The 12,359-nt window shown below is 36.5% G+C and overlaps 1 protein-coding gene across 5 annotated transcripts in view; it reads right to left on the reverse strand.

Moving 5' to 3' along the window:
- The window catches only part of DSCAM (DS cell adhesion molecule), a 463,977-nt gene that overhangs the window by 26,389 nt on the left and 425,229 nt on the right, over positions 1-12,359 (reverse strand). For all 5 annotated transcript variants that reach the window (XM_021405879.1, XM_021405906.1, XM_021405915.1 and 2 more), the window contains 2 exons: positions 6,127-6,157; positions 375-490 (listed from right to left, as the gene is read on the reverse strand). In XM_021405879.1, coding sequence (XP_021261554.1) covers positions 375-490; positions 6,127-6,157 — 147 coding nt within the window. The remainder of the gene's footprint in view (positions 1-374; positions 491-6,126; positions 6,158-12,359) is intronic.

The raw sequence follows: 12,359 nt of genomic DNA on the forward strand, positions 1-12,359 counted from the left end.
TGAATGCCAATGTTGTAGTTTCTGAATTTCATTTTCCTTCTAAGTAATGACAATGATTCTGCCGTCTAGTCAAAGCCAAAAGAGAAATCAAAATGAAAATAATTAAACTGCCAGTCTCCATTTTCTTCAAGCTGTTCTTTCCACTAGTTTCAATTTCCTAATGTCCTGAATTACTTTAAATATAGTATCGAGACTACTTAAAGCAGAAGATAATTCAAAGAGGAGAAAAAAACTGTTCATTTTTCAAATGTGCCGAATTACTCTGCAGTTCTCTTTCTTGATGTGTGCAGAGAGGGAAAACGTGTGAGGTAAAGGATGTCTACCTAAATTGCCCGTTATATTAACCAGTGAAAATAAGCCCAACAAGAGTTTACCAATAGTCTCCATTGTGTCCCTCTCCTCAATCAGAAGCTGTGCTCTGGGAATGTCTATGTGCATCCTCAGTGTTTGCTGCTGCTTGTTAAGTGTGTCTGATGTCCTGGTATTCTTGCTGAAACAGAAGAAAGGCAAACATATTAAGATTTAGCCTGACTGAAAAGATACTTGAAGACTTCCTAAATATAAATATGTCCAGCTTAAACTAAAAATAATAGAATAATAACCAGCAAAATACTAATACATCTTATTTCCCCGTCTTCAGAACAAATACTTGGTATTAATTTATGTTAGATGCACAAAAATTGTGCAAATGGTCTATTTGTTTCAGCAGTGATCTCCTGAAAATTTCATTCAGTTTTCTTCAAGTGTTGCAACATAATGAAATTAATTAAAAGTTTGTAGAATTGATCTTTTCTTTCATTCCTCACAAATGTGAGTAATGAAATAGTAGCTGATCGAACAGGTTGGTAGGAAAATGATGTCTTGTAATTTCTAATTATTTTTCAAATTTTCATTATTTTTCATTAGATTAATTCCAAATATCACTAGAATTGATAAATGAAAAAGGAAATAAATTGCTAGGGATTCCATTAATACTAACAAATTACATAAAATAAGTAAAGGTTTTAGGTCCATTGATGTTGCAAGAGTAAAACCGCAAATCTTGTTTGCATTCATGGATTATTTCTAATTGATTGATGCAATATTCTACAAAAGAATATAAACCAATTATTTTATCATCATGCAAATTGAAACAATTTCATTTTGAAGTTTGTGTACCAGAAAATGACTTCTTAAATAAGCTGTCTTCTAAAAGCAAATGAAAATGCAGAGTAAAATAGAGCACTATAATCATTTCCAGTACAGAGCTTGCACAAAGAAATTTTCAGATTGCACTAAAAATCCAGAAACCTTTTGCCCTTTCAGATGTAATTACTCCTTTGAGAAGAAATATTTCCAAATACTTGTTTAGGTAGGGTAGTTGAGGAAAGTTGAGATAAATCAGCCAATGGTGTGATCCAAGTACTCACATGTCAAAGAGCTTTAAAATTCAAGTGGAGGCTCATTTTCTGGTGTAAAGGAGCTGTAAATCACTCAGTTTAATTCTCCTTTGGCAATGAATTACTGTTTTTAATGGAATCTTCAGAGGACTATTAAGCTGCTTGATGATAAGCTCACTTCTTTCCTGAGTGAGGGCCTCTACATTGCAGTTTAATGTACTTTGATACATGCTGGACGAGCCCACAACACAAGGTAATTTGCCTGAGCTTCCTGTTGTATCTCCACCTAACTATTCCAGGTTTGGGAGGTTCCCCTAGGTCCTTCTTGTAAGGAATTTCCTTCCTTATAAGGAATTGTCACTCAATGGTCAGTAATTCTGACACACATTTAAGAACTTCCAGGCACACAGGTACACCTCTCTGGCTGATTCTCACCCTGTGTCACCCTGCTCCTGTGCTCCCCAACACGATCATTATCTATGGCATCTCATAGACTTTAATGTCCCTATCTTTCAGAGATCAGGCAGCACCATTGCCATGATCGTATAGATAGATAGCTGAAATGCATTCAGCCTACAACTGGTGCCTCATTTAATCATTCTGAAAGCAAAATATCAGGAGAGCTACCCAGGGCTGCCAGACTTGTCTCTATATATAATCAGTGGAGAATAGTAGTCACAGTGCCTTATTAAGCACATAAATTTTCACAGACATGTAGGATTCTAAAATGCAGATAAATTCCACACTGATGTTCTCAAAGTCTCTGCAAAGTCTCTGCATGGATTAGGTGCCACTCTCCTACTGGTTTTCACTCAAGCTACAGAAATGTTAAGAGAATCAGAAACTCCTATGTTATCTCCATACCAAATATGCTTGAATACATGCCCTTCAAAAGTCAGGCTACATTGGGCTTGTCCAAAATCAAACAGCAAACCTGTGATCAAGTAGAAAACTGAATTTATGAGATTCAATTTCAAACAATAATCAATAATCCAATAATTACTGAATAAATGCATCAGATATATACAGAATTAATGCAGTATAAAATCAAGTCCAACAGATGTATCACTGCACTCTTCATCTGCTCACCAGAGATGTAGGAGGCAAAGTGATTAAATGACATATTTTCCTCAGAGCATGCAGACTTTGGGATTGTGGTTAGAGCTGGAAGCATTTCTCCAGTGCAGATGCTCTGTATCCCTACTATTGCAAAGCATTCAACCATTCACAAATAATTGTTTGGGCCACAGAGGGCAGGAGGAAATTTCCACATCTTTGTAGTTGTACTGCTCACCTGTCCAGAGAGAACTCTGAATTCATTCTTGGTTCCAGGGAGAGTTTAGTGCAAAATGCAAGGAAAATCTTTCAAGTTAGAAGTGAAACCCAGGCCTTTCTACACTCAGGAGAATTCTTTCTTAATCTTGAGTTTTGCCTCATTGTGTGTGATCTCTCTTCTCTGTTTTGTTGGTCTAATTTATTCTTCTCTGTGTAGATGTACAGTGGCATGGAGTGTCCAAATACAAAACAGGCAATTGGCAGTGGCAAGAAGGTTACTGCTGATTAGCATGCCATCTCTTTCTAGTCGATGAATTTTAAATTATTATCTGTAGACCATAACAGCTCAGCTTCCAGCTTAAAAAAAAAAATGAACTGAAGTGCAAACAGCAATTAAGTGCCTCCAGGACTTGGCAGCAAAGCAGAGATTTTTAGGGTTGCAATATTGAAGATTGGCGCCCAAGTATGTTCTAATCTAGGAAAATCCAGGCATCCAAAAATTTTAACAGTCTGGTGGATGTGGAGTCTAACACCTAATCTTTAAAGGGAGGAACCACATCCACCTGCATTTTCATTCACTTACAGATACAGAATTCCAAAACTTAAAATTGTGCTATAGCTATTTCTTACCTGTCAGACTCTGTAAGGGTCTGTGTGTAATACAGCTCATTCTCTGTATTTCAGTGAATCTCTGACCTCCAAATTGTTAGGGACTGGGAGCCTGTCTGGGGAATGAGTCGGTATGTATTTGCTGCAGTCTTTTACTCAAGTGTCTGCTTTTGGTCACTATTATAGACAGATACTTGGATACACCTATTCCTTTGAATCTGACTGGGTACAGCTTTTATGTATGGTCTGTGGATAAACCAGCTCTTTTCCAGAGCAAGTACAATGTGTGATATATTTCAAAAGAGTGTACATAGCTAAAAGAATAGCCCCTCATTAAACAATCTTTCTAAATCTTTGATAAAAAAGCATTTATCTGAATGACTGAAAGTGTATGCACAGTGGAGCGTCAGAACACGCTAGATATGTAAAGGGATTAAATGTGGCACTCCATAACGTCATTCTGGGTGCTGGCAGAATCAAGCCATCTCACTGTTTCCTAATATCCACATTGGTGGTTGTAAAAATATACAAAAAACTAGATTATGTAAACAATCAGTCAGACAAAATTTTTCTAAAATTTTTTTCTATTCAGGTAGAAAATATTCCTCACTCTGTGTTCAAGATTAGAATGCTCAGTCAATTGCTATACTAATTCAGAGAACTACTACAAAGAACTTGGCTGTATCTATCTTTTCACTCCAAAGAAACATCAAAAAGCTGTGATTTTACAGAAGCAGGGGTTTTTATTTGCTTAAGATATCAGCAACAAGTTGTGAAGCTCCAGTTAAAATGCAAACTGCTGGAGCTTACCCTACTCCCCAGAGGTTTGACTTAAACAGCCAAAGCTGGCAACTTTCAAAGCAAAGACTAAAGCTCCATTCTTAATCTGCTTTACACGCACTCATAAAAATCTCCTCAAAGAGTAAGGTACACAAAGCTCTCTCCATTCCTCACTCCTTCCTAGCAAGCAGGGAATCACCTCTGCTTTACGTCCAGTACTCAAGGAATAAGGCACACCCCTCTCTCTCAATAACTGCACCACAGATTTTGTTGAAATCTAAAAGATACAGAAGTTCAGGAGGTTTGTAATAGGATACTATTGCTTTAGAGCTTTATTATCCTTTGACTTTGAACATACTAAATCTTCAGGAACACCTAATGATGGCCGGCGGCTCAAGTTTGGGTTGGAGTTATTTCATAGCTATATCAGAATTGACTGAGAATGTAGTCTGTGGAAAGTTCCCCAAAACAGCACCACTTCGAAAGATCCAAGTTATAAGGCTCTTCCAAATGCCCCATATCCTATATCACCTATTTCCCTTGGAGCCCTGTTTTAATAGTCATTTGCCTTTGTTCACACTTGGAGAAATATAAAATATGACTATTTAATAAAAACAAGATTCGTTTTTAAATAAAGGAATGAGTCTTGCTGTATTTCAGTGTTGCTGAAAGGAAAAGCAAAAAGAAAGAGTGGCAGGCAATTATGGAGAAGGACAGCTCTTAGCTAAAGATGGGAAAGGATCCTACTGCTCTCCTAGTGTACCAGGTGGGGAGGGTAAAAAGCTCTGTAAGCTCACGGTTAGCACTGGCAGAGGGGAAAATGGGCCATTAATGCTGGAAATTTAATAGTTTTCTAAGCATCAGAGGAATGGGACTCTGAAATGGCCTTGCAGAGGGGATGATAAGACTGGTGGAGCTAAGCAGAGCTAAGGCAGAGATTTACCAGTATTGCAGGTTTGTTATGTGTGGTTGTCACTGGGACTGAATATCTTCATCCAGTAGTTTTATACCAGACCATACTGGGTTTCTTTAGGCAACAGACACACTGCATAAGCTAAACTGTGCCATTTTTTTTTTTGCATGAAAATATATCACAGCATATCTTCTTGGAGTTGCTTAAATGTGCAATCTACTGCTAGCAGGTTTCTAACTTGCAAATAAGAACACCGTGACCTGACCTCCATGACCAGTCTTGTTAAAATCAATGGGACTATGCACATGTATATTCAGACTGACGGCACAGAGCTGAGTTCACACTAAAACCATCTGTCACCATATCTTGGGTAAGTGTATTCTTACAACAGAAGATGAAATTTGTCATGGGTGAGTACAGTTTATTTGACAAAATATCTGTGACATTCTCAATGTGTTGCTTAAAAATAAAAAGATTTTCTAGCTAACCGAAGATCTCTTGAACTTAGAAACCCTTGTTGATCTCATTTTCAAATACATGCATCAGTTTTAAATGTTCAGTGTTTTCCCCAGACAAAACAGTAAACATTGAAGATATGAAATTTCCATCTCTAAAGAAACCGAGATGCCAGAACAGTCATTCTACTGCAATTCCACAACTGAATTAGATTTCTGGTTGCTGAACTGATGGAACAGAATTGAAAAACAATAAATGGATTTTCTGCTCTTATATACCTTAGGGTATAAGCAGCTACATAATATAACTGAAATATTACATAAATATAACTGAAAAGTTTGGACAGATTAACATCCAGGTACTTGCTGCCTTCAAACAATCTCTAAAGAGCAGTTAGTTTGACACATGTTATGAAAATGTTTTTCTGAACAGGAAAAGATGTCTAAATGGACCTACACGTGTTCTGTAATTTCATCTACTAATACAATATTTTTCAATTTTTTTACTAATGTATTCATTCACAGATACTGTCCACAAACTGTTTTACCCTATTTCTGACCATCAGTGTGTCCTAGTTCTTAGCAAACAGCCAAATGGTGTGTTTTGAGAAAGGTTTTCAGAATAGAAGACTTCTTTGGTCTACAAATAATGTTTAAACACAGTGCCATAGCTGACAGATATTTTCCAACTTAAAAACGTCAAATTTATTCTTACCTCATGAGCATTTCAGCCAAACTCTTTGCATCTAGAAGAAAACAGAAGAGATGTCAGGCTGATATCAGTCTACATCACAAATGAAAATCTATTTGATAGATGGATTATTAGGAAGTTATTTGAATCAGCCATGTATAAGAGTACTGTCAATTCTCAGATCAGTTACAAAGATAACAGTCTTTAAAAGATCCTATTTCTTTTTGAAACTGTATTTCACTACGTTAGACCTTTTTGCCCCAAAGAGCACTGTTTAATTCTCCAGCAGCACTGAAAATGCTCAGAGATGCACTAACAACTGCTGGATTTGAAGTGAGCATGGAATAAAATAGAATTTAACTGGAAATAACTGCAGATACTCTTTAGAAGTGGAGGCAGACAGCTGAACAACTAATAAGACTGTTCCTTCATGCCATGGTTAGCAAGTGAGTGAGTGAAGAAGACAGAAATGCTGACATCCATCACCAGGCAGGAGCTGAAGCCGATCTGGATGAGCAATTGCCGGTCTGCAATTTTCAAACCAAACTTGACTGCATGGAGGTCTGAGCAAGGAAGGTCTCCAAGGAGTCAGCTTGTTTTGGTTGTTCGCAGGTATGAATGCTTTTCCACAAGTGATAATTCAAAACTACTACTGGGTCATCAGAAGACTGTACACTGAAAAGGAGGTAGCTTATTCCCAGAAAGATCAGCGCTGCTGAAGGAGAAATATTCCTGTTGTCGTCATTGCTGCTGTTATTAACATAAAAACCTTTGGGGATATCAATATTCTGGTGAATATCAGATCAAAGGACACAGCTGACGGTTGGTGCACCCAGCATTCCTCAGGTAGCTTCCTGTGAAATTTTATCAACACATGTAATAATTGCTGTGATATTATTTGGCAAAAAGACAGCTATACTTTGCTCTCCTACAGTCTGCAACTATGCAAACTCGTTTAAAAATGGTGAGTTCAGAGTCCTTAAGTAATAGTATCACACAGCAACAAAGCAGCCTTTTGTGCAACCAAGTGAAGCAAATCTGAGAAGAAAACCATTCAAGTCCCAAGTCTTCAAGGAACTCTAGTTATTTGAAACTTCGAACTTCTCTTAATTCCTGCATGTAAATCTACCTGTGTCTTCTAAGACATTTACTGTCTTTGTCCTTGTCTTCTTCCTCTCACTTTTGAAACCCTTTTTATTCATTAATTACTTCTTCAGTATCCTATACCTACTGCAATTTCCTTGCTAGTAATATTAAATATCCTGCCTTTAAAATTCAGAGGTCGCAGGCAAAAACAAGCAACCATCTTAATGTATCACTCCAACTACATTTATATTACTTTTTAAAAGGAATGAACAAAGGGCTCTTTTCATTTGTAACAAAATACCTTCTACCAACTTTCTGTACTGTTTCTCTGATGCTGTGCCAGCTTGCCAGTCTTAGGTGTTATGGCTCATCTGTTACTGTAGCAGCTGAAATTCTGTGCTTCTTCTAGGTCTGCTTATTTAATTCCTTTATTTTTAATCTTCCCTCATCCCTTTTTAGCACTAAGAATGGAAAATTCCTGCTGAAGGGACGGGCTGTTAGTGATGTCTGATCTTACCCAAATAGTACTCCATTTAGGCATACAGACTTTCTGTTTTTCGTACTGTTTGGGACTGGCTTTTTCTGTGAACACTCTTACAAGCGGTACTACATAGCGTGATACCAAGATGACAACATCTTTGTCTTCAGTCATAAACCAAGCTGCCAGCATGGTGCTGCTCTCAAGTAACATCCAGGACAGTTTGGCTACTGACTTCGAAGGATCCAGAAATGGATTTAGATCTTTCAACGAATAAACAAGTAAATAAAAAGTCTGGCTCCAAGTTGTTCATTTTTTTCTTTTTCTATTCCAACCATAAATAGTATAAAAATGTAAGAATCCCAGAGTTCTGAAGGGTGTAGTGCAGTCCCTCAGCTGTATTGACTAGATTGTCAGAGTGCTTGGGGTGACCAGCTCAGAAGAAAATGCTCACTTTGGTGAAAACTTTCTGAGGATCTGCACAGGTACGTTCCCTTTTGTGCCTATGATTAAAACAACTTCCCTCGTACATTCTCAGAAGCCACACAGCATACAGCCATGATCCATGCTGTATCTGGGAAAGATGTTAAGCTGCCACTTACATGTGACATGTGAATATTCAAATGCACATTTACACGTATTCTTGCTCACAGAAATGCAAAGGATATTGTCTGCGCATCTTCAATCAAAATAATGGGGCATCTTGAAAGACTGTTACATGTCAGTAGCTGAACATAAAAGTACTGCAGAAAATAAAATAATGAATTCAGCAGAGTTTAACTTACTAAGCAAGTTGTTGCAGTGGACAGCAGCATTAGTAAAGTTAACAGTGACTTTACTGGACAAACAACATAAATTAGGACTGAATGAAAACATATATCCCAGGAAAAGGAATCTTAGGTATAAATCAAAGCAAACCTCAGAACCCTAAAGCAACTGAATATGAGAAAAATGTGTCCATAATATCAGTTACAGGAGAAATGCTAGTTTCACAAGATAATGAGTATAGACTACAGACTGTAATGTATTTCCTGCATGATATATTTTAACCAGTAAACTGAGAAAACTTCATAAAATGAGTGAATGTCCCAGCCATTGTCCTACCTCCCAGCTTTTGAGTAGAGAAAACAGGGCCCTGAAAGGCTACAGATGATTGAGTGTTGATCTCCGACCCTAGCCAAGCTTTAGTGGAAACGACAAACTTCTCTCTGTGGCTTTGGTACATAACTGCATTGACTAGCACAGACCAGGCAACAGCCCTCACTTCCAATCACTTCTTTAAAATGCTTAACACATTTGGCTTGCCACTTGGGAAATCAGGGTCCACGATACAGTTTCAAATTGCATGCTGCCGCTTTTGAACTACCAAATTGCACTGATATTTTCTGTTTGGATTAAGATGAGCTGAGTTTAAAAACAATGGGAAAACTATTTTAGTAGTAGTGGAGTGAGGTTAATAGTGGAGAGAAAGCATGGTAAGTCATTGGGTTTATCTGTTCTAATTGATCTACTCCATCACTGCATAAACTCTAGCAGTCAATTGACCTTCTTGTGCCTTGACTTGTGGAACTACTAAATTGGGCAAAAAATCAGGGCTTTGCTGAAAACGAGACTTTCCTACTGAAGTGAGTACTCCTGGAGAAATAAATTGTACTAGATGTGGCACAGGAGAAAGACAAAGATTTACTTGTTCCAGTGTGCTAAAACAAGAAGCAAAAAGATTAAGAATGGAAAGACTACTGCTCTTATGCTACATTTACCCACAGAAGCTGGAACCATGACACTATTGTCTAAAAGAACAAATCTGAAAGTTTGAAAGAAGAATGTACAGAAAATAAGTCTGCAATTCCCACTCCTTCTGTCAAGCACATTCAAAGAAAACACATCTCTTGGAGCCACAAATGCAAGAATTACATTTGTAACTTGTATAAAATCTTTTATAAAATCTCACAGTGTAAATTGTTATTTCTGTTGTAGACTGAAGGGAAGCAATTGATGGGTTTAATATAATGATTTAGGAAAAATGAGTCCTGTGCCTCAAGAAACACCACCAGGTGTTTCATATTGAGTGATAATAACAAGATATTTTCCTTTTCAAAACCAATTCAGAAGAAAGTTGAACACAAGAACTCCTACAGTAAAACATTTTTTTTATAGTTAGGAGATCAGGAACTCTTACACACAAGAGTTTTCAGATAACTTAATAAGGAGTTTTCTGAAACAGCAATGTTGATTGCCACTAACACTTTTAGAACATGAAATATTCTGCAGAAGAGCAAAAAATGGTTAATATTAAGTCATTCTTCAAAAACAACAACCTACGAACAACAAAAAAAATCTTAATTATTATCAATCCAATCTTGGGAATGAACAAAGTAATGGAAAAAATAGTATGAAGCTTGATGAAATCAATGAAAGAAGATTGAATAATTAAGACCAATGAATATAGAATTGTGGTCAATCACCCATGTCAAGCTAAGTCTATATTTTGATCAGAATAAAATTCTCATTATTTAATGACATTGAAAATACTCCCACCGAAACAGGAATAGATATTTTCTAAATATTACATTTATATTTCTGGATATTAAAGTTTTGGTACCTCAAAATAGTTTATGATTCTTGGATTCTACGATTTTACTAAGAAGGTAGCATGATGCAAAAAATTACCCATCATATATGATTTTCAACATATAAACTGATAAATATAAAAATATAATTTTAAGCAGAGTATATATTTTCCTCAAATATCATAGGACATTACACTGTTGGCACTTTTCTCAGTTTGGAAGTAAATAAGATAATATCTGATAAATGTTCAAAAATGTCACGAACTAGGTAGCTAGAATATAATGAAAAAAACAAGTCACTGATCTAGACCATCAGGTAGGTTCATGATTTAGCTATATTAGTATGTGGTCATATATATCAAGAATACAAGCCTTAGCTATATAGTGGAGAATGTCATCCTATTGTACTGTAATTAGAGAACTGTCAGATGATCTCAACTGATAAGAAGTTAAAAGTAAACTCCTAGGATGATGTTACAGACAAAAAGGTGAACCTTGCAGGTATGTAGAGAAGAGCATAAAGTAAAAGAAGAAAGACTTTTCCTCCATACCTGGTGCTGATTGTCTGTTTCTGAAATACTAAGTTCATTTCTAGCATACACAGAAGAGGAAAGTTACTGGGAGATTGCAAAAGAACCAGAGAAAATCAATGAAATGAATACACGATGGGATAGTTACAGAGAAAAAGTCAACATCTGCTTAGTTTTCCATTGAAAATATTAAGAAATCACTTGATCACTACTGTATAAAAAGAATATCATCAAAGAACAAAAATGTGACACAAAAAAGAACTTCTGTCCCCATCAGACAGACAGAAGTATAATGTGATGAAATGGTTGCAATGTTGACCCATAGCTTGACAAATTCAGGTAAGAAGTAAGATGTAACTTTACAGAAATGGTAATTAAATACTGATGACACTCAAAAGTGGCAAGGATTTCTTTGTTACTGGCTATGTTTAACAGAAGATATGTTTCTAAATTCCTATATTCTGAGAGGAAATCATTCAGATAAGCTATGGAAAGCCATGCTGGCCAGTGATCATCAGCCTTCCTTAAGGGACTGTAACTCAAGAATCTAAGAAAAACTAGATGTGCATAACCATGATTTCCTGGAGCCAAATTGCTCAAAATATCCTGCTCATTACGGGATGGAATTACACAATATTTCTGAGAAGATAAGATAATAGCATTTTCATCATCCTTACCCCACCACTTTTTTAATGAAGAAAGTATTGCTCAGAGGTAAATGACTTAAAAGATTTCAAATGAGAAAGTTATTATACAACAAGCTAAAGGATCAAAATGCCCTAATTTCCAGAGCAGTATCTGAACTACAAGGCTAGTTGTCCTCTTTGATCTATGAATTCCCCATGCCTAGGGGCTCTGTGTCTCTGTCCTTGTTGCAAAAATATCCAAAATATCATTACAAGAGACAAATTAGATCCAAAAGAGAGAAGAACAGATGCTAAGGTGAGAACAAATACACAGGATTGACCCTGGTTTTAATATCATAAGCATATTTTGGTTAAAATAAAAATAACTAAGCATTTTGGTGGTTCATGGAAACCCTCAGAATCATGTTTGTGGATGATTAATGATGTTGCTATTTATTCAGTTTGTGATTTCGATGCCTTGATTCCAAATACTTTCAGTGTAATGTTTACTATCATGAGCTACTGCAAAACTGACATGACCAAAAGCAGAAGTGGCAGAGTGCAAGGTTCAAACACCTCACTGGGGCTCATCTGGCAGCATTTACTAGAAGACCAACACAGCTGAGTGAATCACAGATCTAAGGCTTATTCACACAGGAAGCATGATTTTGAATAAAGATCGGAGAAAATAACAGGTCAGCGACAATGACAGGTCAGTGAACAGTGAAAAGTTGTAATAGTTTTGGTATAATACATCACAGAGAAAAACACAAAGTAACATAATAGAATACGGATGTGTTTTCTACTCTACTTTCATTTTGTAATTCTGGAATCACTGATAACATCTGATAGAAAACTGAAATACCTTCATCTTCAAAACACCTGATTTTACACTTCAAAAATATGACTTTAGTTATTTAGAGCATGGAGAGGAGAGGAGAGGAGAGGAGAGGAGAGGAGAGGAGAG

Source organism: Numida meleagris, chromosome 1 (assembly GCF_002078875.1).
Source record: "Numida meleagris isolate 19003 breed g44 Domestic line chromosome 1, NumMel1.0, whole genome shotgun sequence".
Taxonomy (NCBI): domain Eukaryota; kingdom Metazoa; phylum Chordata; class Aves; order Galliformes; family Numididae; genus Numida; species Numida meleagris.